This window comes from Bos grunniens, chromosome 29, assembly GCF_055505025.1.
Source record: "Bos grunniens cultivar Pamir isolate PY7600 chromosome 29, Bosgru_T2T1.0, whole genome shotgun sequence".
Classification (NCBI taxonomy): Eukaryota; Metazoa; Chordata; class Mammalia; order Artiodactyla; family Bovidae; genus Bos; species Bos grunniens.
This window is the reverse complement of record NC_141193.1, coordinates 11,445,193-11,463,937: the sequence shown is the minus strand read 5'-3', so window position 1 is coordinate 11,463,937 and position 18,745 is coordinate 11,445,193. Positions and strand designations below refer to the sequence as shown.

The window sequence follows — 18,745 nt, the reverse complement described above, 5'->3', positions numbered from 1 at the left end:
GGGCTTCAGCCAGGATACTCACAACTGTTAGCATTTTCTGAGACAAGAGATAGGTGGGATCCAGTTAGGGCATTTACAATCAGCTTCCTCTCTGCCCTCCAAAATGGGAGTAATAACAGAAACAGGGTAAATAGCCAGTGTTTACCTCTTGTAAACACCTTAAGGTAATAGTCATGGCAAGGACAAAGAGGAGCAAAACGCTGTTTGGTTAAAGGTTTAAGGGATCACCACTCCCCACTCTTTTGGGACAAGGGAGACACTACACATGTGCAGAAAGGCTCCTTGTAGGTAAAAAGACATGGGATAACATCAGGCCATAATGAGTCTTTTTTTTTTTTTTTTTTTCGCCTTTTAATACCGTTAATGGGCTTCTCAAGGCAAGAATACTGAAGTGGTTTGTCATTCTCTTCTCTAGTGGACCACGTTTTGTCTTCACACTCCACTATGACCAGTTCATCTTGGGTGGCCCTGCACAGCATAGCTCATAGCTTCACTGACTTACACAAGGCGGTAATCCACGTGATCACTTTGGTTAGGTTTCTGTAACTGTGCTTTTCATTCTGAAGGATGTGGATTTTAGTTCTTGCTTCTGTCTGCCCTCTGATGGATGAGGATAAGAAGCTTGTGTGAACTTTCTAATGGGAGTGACTGACTTGGGAAAAACTGGGTCTTGCTCTGGCGGGCAGGGCCATACTCAGTAAATCTTTAGTCCAGTTTTCTGCTCATTGGTGAGGCTTGCGGTGTTAGTAGCTCAGTCATGTCTGACTCTGTAGCCCCTAGGTTCCTCTGTCCATGGAATTCTCCAGGCAAGAATACTGGAGTGGGTTGCCATTCCCTCCTCCAGGGGATCTTCCTGACCCAAGGATTGAACCCGGGTTTCCTGCATTGCCATCTGAGCCATCCAGAAAGTGCTAGACCTCCTCATAAAGGCGACACACCCAGATTTCCCTGATGACTTGTGGCAAAGCGGAGTCCTCTGATGTCTCCAGCAGGTGGCGCATTCTTCCACGCTGAGAGAGCTGCTTCACCTCAGGAGTTTTGGGGACTGAGTTTTTTTTTTTTTTTTAACTGATTTATTTATTTTAAGTGAAGAGGAACTAAAAAGCCTCTTGATGAAAGTGAAAGAGGAGAGTGAAAAAGTTGGCTTAAAGCTCAACATTCAGAAAACAAAGATCATGGCATCTGGTCCCATCACTTCATGGAAAATAGATGGGGAAACAGTGGAAACAGTGTCAGACTTTATTTTCTGAGGCTCCAAAATCACTGCAGATGGTGACTGCAGCCATGAAATTAAAAGACGCTTACTCCTTGGAAGGAAAGTTATGACCAACCTAGACAGCATATTCAAAAGCAGACATTACTTTGCCAAAAAAGGTCCGTCTAGTCAAGGCTATGGTTTTCCCTGTGGTCATGTATGGATGTGAGAGTTGGACTGTGAAGAAGGCTGAGCGCTGAAGAATTGATGCTTTTGAACTGTGGTGTTGGAGAAGACTCTTGAGAGTCCCTTGGACTACAAGGAGATCCAACCAGTCCATTCTGAAGGAGATCAGCCCTGGGATTTCTTTGGAGGGAATGATGCTGAAGCTGAAACTCCAGTACTTTGGCCACCTCATGCGAAGAGTTGACTCATTGGAAAAGACTCTGATGCTGGGAGGGATTGGGGACAGGAGGAGAAAGGGACGACAGAGGATGAGATGGCTGGATGGCATCACTGATTCGATGGACATGAGTCTGAGTGAACTCCAGGAGTTGGTGATGGACAGGGAGGCCTGGCGTGCTGCGATTCATGGGGTCGTAAAAAGTCAGACAAGACTGAGCGACTGAACTGAACTGAACTGAATTTTACAATATTGTAGTGGTTTTGGCCATACATTGACATGAATCACCATGGCTGTACATGTGTCCCCCATCCTGAACCCCCCTCCCACCTCCCTCCCCATTGCATCCCTCAGGGTTGTCCCAGTGTACCAGCTTTGAGTGCCCTGCTTCATTCTTCGAACTTGAACTGGTGATCTATTTCACATATGGTAATATACATATTTCAGTGCTATTCTCTCAAATCATCCCACCCTCACCTTCTCCCACAGAGTTCAAAAGTCTGTCTTTATATCTGTGTCTCTTGCTGTCTCACATACAGGGTCATCATTACCATCTTTCTAAATTTCATATATATGCATTAATATACTACATTGGTGTTTTTCTGACTTTCTTTACTCTGTATTATAGGTTCCAGTTTCATCCACCTCATTAAAACGTATTCAAATGTATTCTTTTTTAATAGCTGAGTAATATTCCATTGTGTATATGTGCCACAGCTTTCTTATCCATTCATCAGCTAATGGACATCTAGGTTGCCTCCATGTCCTAGCTATTGTGAATTAAACTGAATGATGGAAGGGAATTCCCTGGCGGCCCCATGGGTTAGGACTCTGCGCTTCCCCATAGGGGGCCTAGGTTTGATCCCTAGTTGGGAACGATATACATGCTTGGAATTGGATTTGCTTATTTCTAATATTTACATATATTGAAATTTAATGGAAATCTTAACACATGAGAGTTAACATGGGAATTAATGAAAGCACTGTGTGAAGAGTAATTGGCCTGGGGAATTTACAACAGAAACCAATGGCTGTCTTATTATCATTTGTAAACTGCACTGTGTGCTCAGTGGCCCAGTCGTGTCTGAGCACCACTGGGATGTGCTGGGACTCTTTGTAACTCCATGGGCTGTAGCCCGCCAGGCTCCCCTGTCCATGGAATTTTCCAGGCAAGAGTTCTGGAGGAGCTGTGCTCCCTCCCTGTTAGTTGTTTGACCTGAGACAGCCCAGTTCTGGAGTCTATAGGCTCTATGGTAGGGTTAAAGGTGAAGTCCAAAAGGACTTATGCTAACACAGACCCCCAGGACCGGTGCTACCCGTGCCCCTGTCCACACAGCAGGCCAGAGCTGACAAATGCTGTCACAGGAGACCCTCAAAATTCACAGGCTGGTCTGGCTCAGTCTCTTATGGGGTCACGGCTCCTTTCCCCTGGGTTCAAGTGTACACAGAGATTTGTTTGTGTCCTCCAAGAGTCTCTGTTTCACCCAATCCTGTGGAAGTTTTATAATCAAATCCCACTGACCTTCAAAGTCAGATTCCCTAGGGATTCCCAGTCTCTGCCAGATCCCCAGGTTGGGAAGTCTGATGTGGGGCCTAGAGCCTTCACAAAAGTGTGAGAACTTCTCTGGCAATATTATTCTCCATTATGTGTCATCCACCGGGTGGGTATGGGATTTGACTTCAACGTGATTGTGCCCCTCCTACAATCTCTTTGTGGCTTCTCCCTTGTCCTGTGACATTGGGTATCTTTTTTTTTTCTTTTTTTTTTTTTTGGTGGGTTCCAGCATCCTCCTGTCAAAATCCGGGAGATAGTGAAGGGCAGAGAAGCCTGGCGTTCTGCAGTCCACAGGGTTACAAAGAGTTGGACACGAATTAGCGACTGAATAACAATGAAAATATTGAGTCTTGCTCCTCCCAGAAGCCTTCACGTCCAGATCCTGAGGGGCTGAGGGGTGCATGCACACCCAGGGGAGGTTCCCAGGGTGAGTCAGGTATGGAAAAAGAGATCAGATAATTGGCCTGAAGGAAGACAAAGACCTTGAAGAACGGACCTATATAAATAACTTAATCGCCTCTTTAGTGAACTCCTACTCACTAGGCCCATCCTCTTTCTCTCCAGGTGTGCATCTCTGCCTTGCTTCCATCTCATCTGTACAAACCATTTATTTCTCTGTGTGCTCTCCCACTTGTTCTATGTCTTTAATAAGAAACTTTGTACCTTCATTTACAGTTTCTGCCTCCATGATAAAGGCATTTTTCACTGGGGGACAAAGATCCAAGGAAAAATAGCTTCTAGCCTCTAGCCCTTGCTGGTCTGGTGGCTAGGATTCCTGGTTCTCATCCTGGCTACCAGGTTCAATTCCTTGGCAGGGAATGAAGATCTTGCTTCACACCACATCTCACTGCTGCCTCACCGAGATCAGAACTACAACACTACTCTCTCAGTCCACCCAGGGGTCAGAGACCTGAGGCTACATGTCCAAGATCAAGGTGCTGGTCAGTTGTGTTCCTGGTGGGAACCCTCTTCTTGGCCCAGACAGTTTTCTCCTTGCTGTGTCCTCACACGTGATGGGGAGGGATATTGAGGGAGGGGAGAAGGAAGAGGGACAGGAAGGAGGGAGAGAGAGGAGAATGAGAGAGAGAAAGAGAGGAAGTTCTCAGGGGGCTCTTCTTATGAAGTCCCTGATCCCATCATGAGGGCCCTACTATTAAGACCTCATCTCAACCTAATGATCTCCCAAAGGCCCTGCATCCTAAAATCATTACATCAGGAATTAAGGATTCGACTTTTGAACTTGAGGGTGGACACAATTCAATCAATAGCAAATACTCAGATCTATTTCTTTAAATCAAAGCACACCCTCATTTAAATTTTGGGTTTGGCTATGTATTCATGTTTGCTGAAGTATTTTAAGAAGAGACTGTTATTGTTGCTGTTGTAGTTGTTGCTGTTGTTGTTGTTTAGTCTGACTCTTTTGTGGCCCCATGAACTGTAATCTGCTGGCTCCTCTGTCCATGGAATTTCTCAGGGAAAAACACTGCAGTGGGTTGCAACATTTTTCTCCAGGGGCTTTTCTCAACCCAGGGATCAAAATAATGTCTCCTGCATTGCAGGCAGACTCTCTACCACTCAGCCTCCTGGGAACCCCAAGGAAGAGAGTACCATTTTATAAAATGTACATAACCACAAGTGCTATTTTCTTCCAAATAAAATTAACATCTGATACCTAGTCCATGTTCAAATTTCCCTAATCCTCTAAAAAAAAAAATCCTTTATAGTTTACTTATTCAAATCTAGGTCTAGGGGATGAATACTTGGATGTTGCATTTGGTTGTTCTAAGACTTTCAATAAATAAAATTCTCCCCCTTTCTTTTTATATCATTTATTTGTTTAAAATGTGATGTGCCTCATAGAAAGTCCCAAGTCTTATGCTGAGAGCAGGAGTCCACAACACCAATACCAGGCCCAGTACCAGTCTTTGGTCTATTAGGAACCAGACACACAGCAGAAGGTGAGCAGCACACAAGTGAGGCTTCATCTGTATTTTCAGCTGCTCCCCATCGCTCTCCCATCACCCCCAGATGGGATAGTCTCGTTCCAGGAAGACAAGCTCAGGGCATCCACAGAGTCTGTATTATAGTGAGTTTTATAACTATTTAATTATATATTACAACATAATAATAATAGAAATAAAGTCCACAATAAATGTAATACCCTTGAATCATCCAGAAATCACCCCCTCCACCACGTCTCTAGAAAAATTGTCTTCCAGGAAACCAGTTCCTAGTGCCAAAAAAAGCTGGACACTGCTGATTTAGAGGATTGCTTCTCTCTTCCTTTATCTATGTATTTCCCTGAAAACTGGTAGTTAGATCTAGACTTATGTTCAACAAATTTTATTGGAACATTTAATTTGTAGTCACAAATATTTCTTATGGCATCACTTAAGAGACATAATCGCTAGTTGCCTCACTTTGATGTATGCTGAGATGCACTGGGTCCTGATGTTGCCAACCTCATGCATGCATTATAAACTTCACCTTTGACCTTTCATCTTATGGTTTTATCATCCATAGATGATCTCGGCCAAGATCCACTAATTCATGAGAATGTTGCAAAACAGTGGTTTCTTCTTTCTACCACTGCTAAATCTAATTCCTGAAAATCTTCCATTAATAAGAGCATTCTTTCAAATGTTTATAGTTACATGAAATATGCTTCATACAAACAAAAATAACATAAATATTGATGATTATTTCCCTTTCTCAGTGTCCATGATGGTGACTTTGTGCCCTAGCAATCTGCCACGGTGACAAATTACATGTTAGCTATTAACATTTGGAACTTCTGAATTTTTATATATTTAATTTGTTTCGGTGGATTTGATCTGATACTAAAATTGTCTCACTTTCGGCCTCATCAAATGGATTCCTAAACTTTTTGTTCAGCTCTTGCTAACCTTTGAAGGCCCTCACATGTCTGGTCCTTCAAAATTCTCAGGCTTATCTTGTTCATTCCTTGGCCCAGTCCTGAAATCAGTCATCTCTTCAAGAATCCATGGACCTTAAGGTGGGAAATGGAATTTAGAGGCCGCATGATAGACCTCATGATAGTCACCATAGCCAAGTTGCCATTCCTTCTAGGCTTTTCAGTTGAAAGAGCCAGGAAGTACTGATTCCTTTAAAGAAAAGGGGGAAAAAAGGAAAATAATTAAATAGTACAAACTTATGTTATCAATTTTTAAGGCTATAGGGCTTTACTAAAGGTTTTTCATTTTATGCTTGAACCTCTTTACCCTATCCACTGAAAGTCTTGCTTCAGAACAATATTAGCATAAATTATTGACTTCCTTTAACCAGTAATAAACATATGGTACTTCTGAGAGGGTAACAGGGGTAGGGGGTAGGTATGCTGCTGCTGCTAAGTCACTTCAGTCGTGTCTGACTCTGTGCAATCCCATAGATGGCAGCCCACCAGGCTCCCCTGTCCCTGGGATTCTCCAGGCAAGAACACTGGAGTGGGTTGCCATTTCCTTCTCCAATGCATCAAAGTGAAAAGTGAAAGTGAAGCCACTCAGTCGTGTCCAATTTTTAGCGACCCCATGGACTACAGCCTACCAGGCTCCTCCATCCATTGGATTTTCCAGGCAAGAGTACTGGAGTAGGGTGCCATTGCCTTCTCCGGGGGGTAGGTATCAGATCAGATCAGTCGCTCAGTCGTGTCGGACTCTTTGCGACCCCATGAATCACAGCACGCCAGGCCTCCCTGTCCATCACCAACTCCTGTACTTCACTGAGACTCATGTCTATCGAGTCAGTGATGCCATCCAGCCATCTCATCCTCTGTCGTCCCCTTCTCCTCCTGCCCCCAATCCCTCCCAGCATCAGAGTCTTTTCCAATGAGTCAACTCTTCGAATGAGGTGGCCAAAGTACTGGAGTTTCAGCTTTAGCATCATTCCTTCCAAAGAAATCCCAGGGCTGATCTCCTTCAGAATGGACTGGTTGAATCTCCTTGCAGTCCAAGGGACTCTCAAGAGTCTTATCCAACACCACAGTTCAAAAGCATCAATTCTTCGGCACTCAGCTTTCTTCACAGTCCAGCTGTCACATCCATACATGACCACAGGGAAAACCATAGCCTTGACTAGACGAACCTTTAGGTATATACCTGTGTATATACAGGTGTTTATACACAGGTGTATACCTGTGGCAGATTCATGTTGATGTATGGCAAAACTAATATAATATTGTAAAGTAATTAACCTCCAGTTAAAATAAATAAATTTATATTAAAAAAAAAAGAGAGTTCTGGGTCATCATTGACATGGGCTCGTCTGACTTGTGGGTGGCCTCTGTCTACTGCCAAAGTCCCTCCTGCTGTGAGTGCCTGCCCCCCACCCATCTTGTTCTCCCCCACCCCCCTTCTCCATCCTTGGCATCTGACAGATATGGATCTCTTGTGTTGGCAGTTGCATACTGGACATATGACCCCCAAGACATCCACCACCTTCCAGTGCAAATGGAGGAAACTCGACCTCCACTATGGCTTTGGAAAGATAACAGGAGTTCTTGCCAGTGAAACTATTCGGGTAATGGGGGAACCAGGGGCTGAGTCCGGGCTGGCCCTGGGAGCAACCAATGCCTGCAAAACAGATGCACTACCAGCTGGAAGGGACTGTCTTTCTGAAAATCCCCTAGTGGCTGGCCACCTGCCCAGCAGGGCCCTGTCCCTGGGGAGACAGCTCCCTTGCTGACACACAAACTCCCAAAGCAACGAATCCCAGAGAGGGGCTTGGGCTGTGGACTTGCATCTCCATTACCCAACGTTCATTTTGCTGGAGCAGGAAGAAGGGGCAATAAAGCACCCCCTTTTATATTCACAGGCTCTACAGGGCACTTTCATGGTAATAACTTGTTTTATCCTGCAATATCCCCAGGCAGGAGATACTATTATTAGCTCAGGATAAAGACGAGGGACATGAGGTGCACAGAGCGAGAGCCTTGCCGAGGTCACATATTTTTAAGTGGAGCTTCACTGATCTTCAGGACTCAAGTAGGTGTAGGTTTGGGGAGAGGATAAAACTGATCTGGGGCCCCTGGGGCAGCACAGGGCTTCAGGTATCCAGGCAGGGGAATCAGGAGTCACAGATGTAAGATGGGCCTGATAAAAGGGTTCTCACTCTAAGGGGCCTTTAAGACTAATAAAAACTATGGCCTGCCCACCAACACACAAAGTGCCTGAGTATGCTCTCCCTGTGTTTTTCTGTCTCGGTCTCTCTCTCTCTGTGTCTCACACGCACAGGCACTCACACACAAGTGTGCACAACCCCAAAAGCCTGATATCCAGGCAGAATTTTCATTAGAACCCAGCCAGTGACACTGCATAATGGCTTCTGTCTTCCTGGGCATGTGTAGAATCCATAGTCCATTGCAATTAATTCAGTTCATGTTTGTCATCAGATCATGAAAGTGAAAGCGTTTGTCACTCAGTCTTGCGACCCCATGGACCTAGCTCGCCAGGCTTCTCTGTCCGTGGAATTCTCTAGGCAAAATACTGGAATGGGTTGCCATTTCCTTCTCCGGGGAACTTTCCAACCCAGCGAATGAACCTGGGTCTCCTGCATTAACAGGCAGATTCTTTACTGTCTGAACCACAAGGGAAGCCCATCAGATCATAGTGTTGCCAAAGAGAAGACTAGTCTGCTCTCTATTTGTTGTATCCTTAGAGGGGGACCATTCAGTCCTGTCCTGAGTCTGGTTGCCCCACCTGTATGGAAGACATGAGATCAATTTGACTCACTGAGATGGTGTTTGCAGGAGAAGCAGGTGTTGTTAAAATCCACAGCCCCACACAAATGGGAGCCCAATTCCTATCCCAGCTTGTCCTACCCATCTGAGGTCAACTGAGGCCTCAGTTCTTCTCTGCAGTGCTAATGGCATTTGCACCAAACAGCCCAGCCTCACTTCCCAACCCTTTATGTAGGAACACTCTCCTGTCTCACAGATTGGGACAGCTGTTGCCAAGAACCAGACAATTGGCCTGACCAAGAGTAAGATTGATGGGTTCCTGGAAAATTCACCTTATGATGGTGTCCTGGGCTTGGCCTACCCCAGCCTCACCAGGCGTGAAGCCAACCCTCTCTTCGACAACCTGAAGAGACAAGGAGTCATTTCTCAACCTGTCTTTGCCTTGTTCCTGAGCAGGTAAGTCTGAGCTGGACAAGCCTTTCCTCCAAACAAGCTGTAAGATGCTTTCAGTTGCATGAAAAAGTGTAGGCCACCTCATCCAGAAGATTCCTGAGTGATAGTCTATCCGAGGAGAACTATGGCCCCAGGATCACAACTGGCCCCATCACTGGTTTTTGTCAATAAAAAATGGTTGTGTTTCACTGGAACACAACCATTCTCATGGATTCAAGGGTGCAGTTTGGTTGAGCGGGATGGAGGTAGGAGGGAGAGAAATGGTCCAGGATATGGCTGGAGGAAAAAGCAACAGGATTTGCTGATGAATTTGATGCAGAAGGAGAGGGATGGTGGGAATGTTTCCTTCCTCACTAACATTTCACTGGGAACCCAGGACGAGCTACAGAATTTGCAGGAACCAGCGCAAAATGAAAATGTGGAACCCCTTGTTCGAAACATATTAGGAATTTCAAGACAGGGAGAATGGAGGTGGGTGGCCTGCTCAGCTTGAAGTCCCATAGACAGCACAGGTCACAGGCAAGAGAAGCCAACCCTGGGTGACCCTGAACCCTCAGACATCAGCTTTTCTGAAAAATAACAGGCTAGACAAGGAGGAAGCCCGACCCCTCCAGCATAGAGTCCTCTGAGGATATATCTGAGCATTTAGGTGGCTGGAAAGGTCCAGGCCCTCTTCAGAAGGATGGGTGGTCAGAGCCAGGCCTGGTTGGAGCCAGGCTACCCAGCTTCAAACCTCTTCTGTAACACTCATTAGATGGGGACCAACCCTGGTCAGGCACTCAAGCTCTCCAAGCATCTGTTTCTGCATGTGTGAAATGGAGACCGTAGCAGTGCCTCTGATGGGTGAAGAAGCGCAGTCCTCAGACAGTGCCTGGTGTTACTCTCCTCCAATGAGCCCCTTCTTCCTTCTCTCTTCAGCTGGCCGCAGAAGAGCAGCTTGCTGATGCTTGGTGGGGTGGACCATGCCTACCATAAGGGGGATCTCAAGTGGGTACCAGTGACCCAAGCCCACTTATGGCAGATAGCCGTGGACCGGTAAGCCTCCCCCTCTGAGGGCCACCCCAAATGATGCTCCCACGCATGCACATGGACACATACAGACACACACTAATCCACTCACAGTCACACACAGACATACGCTCCACACACATGCACACATAAAAACATACAGAGACACATATAAAAACATACATAGGCAAACATACAAACACACACAGATGCACACAAACACACACACAGGAACACACATCACCCATGGGTTCATAACTGCCCCAGAGCTCCTGATCAGGCCTCTCACCAGGATTCTGAAAGGGTCCAGAAGGCCTGGGGGAGGGCTGCATTCCTGTGCCGTGAGGTGGGGAGCCTGGTTAGAGGACCCTATAGTGTGGTGAAGAGGATCAGGGGGCATTTCACCAACCTGAACAGGATTGTGTTAAGATGACCTACTGACCAGGGCCACCCAGGACCTAGAGTGTCCTCAGTACACAGAATTGCCAGTTGAAAAACTGAGAAATTCCTGAAAAACTGGGAAAACTGGTCTCCTCAGAGAGAAGTTACCCAGCAGTGAAGAGAGTTTGGTTGCAGTCTTGAGACCTGAGAGCAACGCATAAGAAGAGACACCCCATCTGACCAGTGCTAATTACCGCCCAAACCGGGCACACAGTGGGGCAGGGCTGTGACTGAGTCAGGAAGCTGGGATCCAGGAGTGGCCTGAGAACAAGGGGCAATAATTGGTGGGGTTCTCTGTGATGCCCTCAGGCCAAAGCTTCCCTGCTCTTTGGAGGCCCCCGGGTCTGCTCACGCTCCCCTGCCAGGGGCCTCAGGGTCTGAGCCGGGTGAGGGGTGGTGCTGGGAGACAAACTTTCCCAGGGCAGCCTGTGTCTCCCCCACCACCACTCTGACCATCTGCTGTCCTAGACACCTCCATCTTCACTGTATGGACCGACCCATCATTGGTGAGACACAGATACAGGTCTCTGGGTTTTCCTCATTCATTCATTCAACATACATTCATTGTGCATCGCCTGTGTGCTGGGCACTTGAGGGAGGCACTGAGGATCCAACTTGCCCTCACATCTAGTGAGGCAGACGTGCATGAAACGACTCACACACACAGTGAATTACCACCTGGGTACATGCTGGACACGAGGAAGAGTCTACCGAGAGTGAGCAAGACAGGAGCCTGATCTAGTCTCGGGGGAAGACTTTCTTGACAAAGTGGCAATTAACCTGGAAGATGAGGAAAAATTAGCTGCACCAAGGAGATGGGGCCTTCTAGGAAGGAAACCAGCACAAACTCAGGCCCTGAGACACAGAAGAGCCTGTGCAGGCAAGAACTGAAAGAAAGTTAAAAAGATGATGTGACCAGAAAAAAGGAAAACTGAGTCAGGGTAAGAGCTGAAGGGCTTTTCAGGAGACAGTCAGCCAGGGGGCAGTCACTGAAGAGACTTCAGAGTGACCCTGGTGCCTGCTTTGTCCCTCTGTCTCTCAGCATCTCCATAAACAAAATGGTGGTTGCTTGTTCTGGCGGATGTCAGGCTATTGTGGACAGCGGGAGCTCAGTGCTGGCTGGCCCAACTCAAGTGGTCCGCAACATCTTCAAACACACCAAGCCCAATCCCAAGGAGAAAAGCCAGGTGATGGGTCATGCCACAGGATCATTCTTGGGCTCCCCACACACCAAGGATCACCTGGGCCAACCTCTCTCCTGCTTTCTTTTACAGCTTGATTTCTGTGACAGTTCCAAGGCCCTGCCTCCTATTATCTTCACTATCAATGGCATGGACTTCCCAGTGTCCCCTAAATACTACCTCCAGAAGGTGAGGGGACAACTTTGGGGGCTGGTTCCCAAATTTGGGATTTGCAAGAACTCTTGGGCTGCTGTTGGGAGGAAGGGGCCCTCTACAGGCCAAGCCACACCATGGCTGATGCTGCTGAGCCCCTGTGGCTGGGCCAGCGCCTCCCACAAAACCAACCACGTGAGAGTAAAGGGCAGTCTGGTGGGAGTCACAAGGAGAAGGGAACTCTAAGGCCTCAGTCCTCACAGAGCTTCCATTCAACAGAGACCTCAGATGCAGAAACATGGAAAGTCAGCTCTAGCAATCCCTGAAATAGAACAGGTGACATGAAGGATGTCTGGGGACAGTCTCATTGTGCTGTCCCACCATAGGGGTTAACAGTCTCCCCTTCCCAACTCAAAAGTCTCCAGATTGAGATCATAAAGTACATGCTTACCCTAGAACTTCGCTGCAACTTCACACTCTGTGAGTTGGTACTGACCCCTCTGTGGGGAAGTTGGATGCTAAGGTAAATGAAGGGTGTACAGTGACTGCTCAGCCCCAGCACATGCTGGAGGCTTCATGTCAGCTCCCTGTGGGAGTTCAGAGCAGGCTGATGGGCTCAAAGGAGGCTTTGAAGAAGAGAGGGAACTGCAGAAATCCTAAACACCCCAGCCTCATGGAGGAACAAGGGACCCTGCTTGGGTTGAGGTAATCTATATTGGATTCCTTACAAATGGCAGCCTCGGGGGCTGTGCAAAGGGTCCAGGGGCAGATGATGGGTGATGTGGGATACAGACCAGGGGAGCTTCAGGATAAGTCACCCAACCCAGCCTGGAGTGGCCAAATAGTGTGAGTGTGGGACCAGAAAGGTTTCCTAGACGGCCTGAGCAAGTATAAAGAACGCATCGTGACGATGCTATTTACAATGGGTAACCAACAACAACCCACTATGTAGCACAGGGAGCTCTGCTCAGTGCTATGTGGCAGTCTGGATGGGAGGGGAGTTTGGGGGAGAGTGGATACATGTATATGTATGGCTGAGTCCCACTGCTGCCCACCTGAAACTATCACAATACTGTTAACTGGCTATCCTCCATTAAAAAGGTAAACATTTTTTTAGAAAAAAATAATGGGTTGTGGCCAATGGAGAGCTAAACAGGCATTCTTAGCAGAGAAAAAAAGAGAGCAGGAGTCGGAAGGAAGGAAACAGCAGTATGTGAGGGGAACTATGGGCCATTCTTGTTCTTTGTTTAAAAAATACATTGAAGTAGAACTGATTTACAGTGTGGTGTTAGTTTCTGCTCTGTACCTAAGCCACTCAGTTTTTTGTTTGTTTGTTTGTTTTTTATTTTTAAACTTTACAATATTGTATTAGTTTTGCCAAATATCAAAATGAATCTGCCACAGGTATACCTGTGTTCCCCATCCTGAATCCTCCTCCCTCCTCCCTCCCCATACCCTCCCTCTGGGTCGTCCCAGTACACCAGCCCCAAGCATCCAGTATCGTGCATCGAACCTGGACTGGCGACTCGTTTCATACATGATATTATACATGTTTCAATGCCATTCTCCCAAATCTCCCCACCCTCTCCCTCTCCCACAGAGTCCACAAGACTGATCTATACATCAGTGTCTCTTTTGCTGTCTCGTACACAGGGTTATTGTTACCATCTTTCTAAATTCCATATATATGCGTTAGTATACTGTATTGGTGTTTTTCTTTCTGGCTTACTTCACTCTGTATAATAGGCTCCAGTTTCATCCACCTCATTAGAACTGATTCAAATGTATTCTTTTTAATGGCTGAGTAATACTCCATTGTGTATATGTACCACAGCTTTCTTATCCATTCATCTGCTGATGGGCATCTAGGTTGCTTCCATGTCCTGGCTGTTATAAACAGTGCTGCGATGAACACTGGGGTACACGTGTCTCTTTCCCTTCTGGTTTCCTCAGTGTGTATGCCCAGCAGTGGGATTGCTGGATCATAAGGCAGTTCTATTTCCAGTTTTTTAAGGAATCTCCACACTGTTCTCCATAGTGGCTGTACTAGTTTGCATTCCCACCAACAGTGTAAGAGAGTTCCCTTTTCTCCACAAAAAACCTCGAATAGCCAAAGCTATCTTGAGAAAGAAGAATGGAACTGGAGGAATCAACCTACCTGACTTCAGGCTCTATTACAAAGCCACAGTTACCAAGACAGTATGGTACTGGCACAAAGACAGAAATATTGATCAATGAAACAAAATAGAAAGCCCAGAGATAAAGCCACTCAGTTTTATATATATTCAAATATATACATGCTGCTGCCGCTTAGCCGCTTCAGCTTGCCTAACTCTGTGAGACCCCATGAACTGTAACCCACCAGGCTCCTCCATCCAGGGGATTCTCCAGGCAAGAATACTGGAGTGGGTGGCCATGTCCTCCTCCAGGGGATCTTCCCAACCCAGGGATCGATCTCCTGCATTGCGGACAGAATCTTTACCACTGAGCCACCAGGGAAGCCCACAAATATATACCAACTCTTTTTTATATTCTTTCCCATTACAGTTTATCATGGGATACTGAATACAGTTACCTGTGCTATACAGTAGGGCTTTATTATTTAAATATCAAATGTTAGTTCGCATCTGATAATCCCAAACTCCCAATCCTCCCCTCCCCACACCCCTCTGTCATGGCAACCACATGTTTTGGCCCTTCTTGCTCCTATATCCTCACTTTTGCAGCTGCTGTGAGAGCCACTTGATTCTTCCCAAAGAAGGGGAAAAAATGGGAAAGCTGTGTGCTCTGGATATTGAGAGGAGTGGCAGGTAAGTGCTCACGCTGACTGGTGTGTATTTCTGTCTCCCCCAGGTTTCTAAAGATATCTGCTTTATCAGCTTTCATGGGGGCACAGAAGACAGGAGCCCCTCAGAGACCTGGATCCTGGGCGACATCTTCCTGAGAGCATATTTCACAGTTTTCGATTGGGGAAACTATAGGCTCAGCCTGGCTCCCTCAGTGTAAATGCTGGGCTGCTTCAGGAATCACTCAGGCCCACTCCAAAGACACACACACAGAGGAAACTCCCTCCCAGGGATGCTGAGGCACAGGGTTTGGGGCTCTGCAAGCCCTGTCCTCAGCAAAGAATAAAGGATTTCATCTCAATGGAGCTCATATGAATGGCTGCCTCTCTTTGAGTCATGAAGGTACATCACAACCGGGCAGGATCTAGAATCAAGTCTGAAGCACAAACGAGAGGAGCCCAACTCCAACTGGCTTCAAGAAAGGGGAGACTTATTGGAAGGATACAAGTATCTGGGACACAGGAACAAGAACAGATCCAAAGATCTCAGGGACTGGACCCAAGAAATCAGAAGCCATCAGTTCACTCTTTCCTCATGCTTTCCCTTCTCTCTTCTTTGATTCTCTTAGCCTGACAGCTTTCTTCCCTCAGGTTTCTACACCTAGTGAAAGAGTCTCAAGCTGCCTGCCTCATGCCTTTATCTCTCTAAGTCAACTAACCAATAAGGAAAGAAGCTCAGAAGACATCAGGGTTCAAGGGAGGGCTCTGAATGGACCATCTCAGATCATGTGTCCAGTCCTGGACCAAGCATCCTGGCAGTGGCATGGCATCCTATAATTGGCTTAATTCGTCACCTGGCCCTGTCCCCACAGCATGTGATTGACCGGTTCCTCATTAACGGACCCTGAGAAAGAATTGTTTTCTTCTTTCCTTATCCTTTCCTTCTTTCTTTCTTTCTTCTCTCCTCCTTTAATTCCTTTCTTTTGTCTCCTCTGAGCATTCACCTCCACAGAGCTCACAAACCTAGGTGTGAGAAAACTTCAGATTCTTCCAGGGACCACATCTGTCAAGAGAACAACAAACTCAAGATGTCTGGATGGAACTCATATCAATAGAATTCAGCTTTGTGCTCCCTTATTGGCTCAGTGGTCAAGAATCCACCTGCCAATGCAGGAGACATAGGTTCGATCCCTGATCCAGTAAGAACCCACATGCCGAGGATCAGTTAAGCCCGTGCACCGCAACTATTGAGCCTGTGCTCTAGAGTCCAGAAACCACACTACTGAGCTCACGTGCAGTCACTACTGAAGCCCACATGCCCTAGAGCCCATGCTCCACAACAAGAGAAGCCACTGCAATGAGAAGCCAGCAAATACATTAGATTGGAAATAAGACAATGGGGTAAAAACCCCAACATGGTCACTTACTGTGCAGCACCCTACCTAACTAGGACTCACTTCTAGAATTCACTTCATCTGCAAAATAGGCTCATCACCTAAGCTGAAGTGTACCCAGAATCTCATATGTTTACAAAGCCCCAGAACACTGCCAACAGCACATGGCAGCAAGGCAAAAAGAATAAGAGCTACTGCTACCCTAAGTGGGGGGCAGGACAGAAGCTGCCCAGATGAAATCTACAAAGAAAATTTTCTGCATAATGGAAAATACAAAGGCACCAAGCCAGATTTCTGAGATAATCTAGGGGAAAAAAAGCTTTTCTGGGCATATGACTGTCATGAGTTCTTATTTCAGGGTCCAGTCTTTCTCCCCAAGTCCTAACTCCCAGGCCTGTGCAGGGCCTGGAAAGTCAGCCAAAGAAAAGTCTTCTTTCCCAAGTCCCTCTGTCATCACTACCAGCAGCTCTAGGGCTGACAGTCACAGACCTCACAGGTTTAGCATCTTGGGTGCACCAGTAGGAAATGGGACTCCTGGGTAAGAGGCAGGCAGCCGATGAAGAGAGTGGAAAAGTCCCTAGCCAGCAACAGTATTACTGGGATACTGCTGGAGTAAAAGGAAGTGAGTCTGTGAAGTTTTCAGAGTTAAGGGTGGATATTACCAGGGTGAGGGAACCCAGACATTGGGCAGCTGAGAAAGAGCTGACTTCTCTAAGGGGCAGAAACACTGAGGTGTAGAGTCAACTCTGCCAGTAACCCACAGACACACACCACTACTCTTGGAACCCAGGAGGAACTAGGCATACCTTGGAGATACACAAACATCAATGACCTTTGTACCCAGCAGGCCCAGAACTAGGGATTGTTAGTGATGCTGGGAAAAGGATAGGGGCCAGGAGCAGATGCAAGGCTGAGAAGCCATATCCTCACTGCCCTGGGCCGGTGGGGAAGTGCACAGCTCAAAGGGTTACAGATCAGAGTATCCCTCAGACCCCACTCTGCCAATGAATCCCCCTGGCAAGTCAGACCCCACTCTTACCCTTCTCTCCCCACCTGTATGTTGGGTAAATTGGCTCTTAGCTCATCAGAAGTGCAGCAAGCAAGATGCTCAGGTACAGGCAGAAGGGTGAAAGGTGGTGATGAGGAGTGGCGTGGGACTGGAGGCCCGACTGGCCCAGGGAGCTTGGGCACTGCCTCCTTCTACTGGTTTAACTGTGAAGAGCACGGGCAGCAGTCCTTTAGAGGGTCACATGCCCTTCGTGCCCAACCCCAGCCTCTGCCAAGTGAGGCGCATGGGGGAGCGTCTGCCAGAGCTGCCCACACCCCGTCCTCGCCCCTCCCCAGGTCCAGCTCACCTACCTCTGGCCACCACAGCCATGGCCGCTGCTGCTGCTGCTAAGTCGCTTCAGTCGTGTCTGACTCTGTGCGACCCCATAGACGGCAACCCACCAGGTTCCCCCGTCCCTGGGATCCTCCAGGCAAAAACACTGGAGTGGGTTGCCATTTCCTTCTCCAATGCATGCAAGTGAAAAGTGAAAGTGAAGTCACTGCAGCCTACCAGGCTCCTCCTTCCATGGGATTTCCAGGCAAGGGTACTGGAGTGGGTCGCCAGTGCCATGGCTACTGCTGGTTAAATCGCAGCCCAAGCCCACACTTCCGGGGACCACAAACATCCCCCTCACCAGATGTGACCTCCCTCCAATGTTCAGGCACTGAGAACTGGGGCCCACGTCACTATTCTGAGGCAGATGGTCTTAGAAAAGAGTGCTCCTCCTGTTATTTCCTCCAATTTTCCACTTCTGGCTCTTTTCAGCCTCCCCACCCACTATGACCCTCGTTCCCTATCACTTGCACCTATGTCCCTAATACCAGGCCTCCATTTCCCCAGTTTTCCTGTTCAGAGGGCCCTGACACAGGCAAAAAGTGAAAGTGAGAGAAACAGAAGGTAGCTCCTTCCTCTCCTCTTGTTCATTCACTCCACATACATACACTGAAGGCTTGTGCTGTTAAGACTTGTGGATGCAAAAGTGAACACACCACCCCCAGGTTCAAGGAAGTCACCTTCTTGCTTGGGATTTCAGAGGAAACAAGAGATCTTCCTATTCTAGCCATCTCAGTCCTTCAGATGACTTTGATCAGGAACAAAAATTATTAAAGTAGAAATAGGCATCCTGTTGCTATGCTGTGCTAAGTTGCTCAGTCATGTCTGACTCTGTAATCCCAAGGACTGTAGCCTGCCTGGCTCCTCTCTCCATAGGGATTCTCCAGGCAAGAATACAAGAGTGGGTTGCCATGCCCTCTTCCAGGGGATCTTCTCAAACCCAGGATCAAACCCAGGTATCCCACATTGCAGGCACATTCTTTACCATCTGAGCCACCAGGGAGCCCAAGAATACTGGAGTGGGTAACCTATCCCTTCTCCAGGGGATCTTCCCAAACCAGGAATCAAACTGGGGTCTTCTGCATTGCAGGTGGATTCTTT

The 18,745-nt window shown here is 47.3% G+C and overlaps 1 protein-coding gene across 1 annotated transcript; it reads left to right on the top strand.

The window, feature by feature from the left end:
- The first annotated feature begins 6,194 nt into the window (after nt 1–6,194).
- On the top strand, nt 6,195–15,090 carry LOC147342085 (pregnancy-associated glycoprotein-like). The gene is made up of 8 exons (XM_086384102.1): nt 6,195–6,268; nt 7,403–7,485; nt 7,547–7,689; nt 9,105–9,304; nt 10,220–10,336; nt 11,793–11,937; nt 12,025–12,120; nt 14,938–15,090. The coding sequence occupies exons 1-8, from the start codon at nt 6,195–6,197 to the stop codon at nt 15,088–15,090; spliced, it is 1,011 nt and encodes a 336-aa protein (XP_086240228.1).
- The last annotated feature ends 3,655 nt before the right edge of the window (nt 15,091–18,745 follow it).

Bases quoted from the DNA above. Each gene is read 5' to 3' on its own strand.
- LOC147342085 (XM_086384102.1), top strand. From the start codon at position 6,195: ATGATAGACCTCATGATAGTCACCATAGCCAAGTTGCCATTCCTTCTA. The intron at 7,690-9,104 runs GTAATGGGGGAA...CCTGTCTCACAG, and splicing joins TTGCCAGTGAAACTATTCGG to ATTGGGACAGCTGTTGCCAA. The intron at 9,305-10,219 runs GTAAGTCTGAGC...TTCTCTCTTCAG, and splicing joins TTTGCCTTGTTCCTGAGCAG to CTGGCCGCAGAAGAGCAGCT.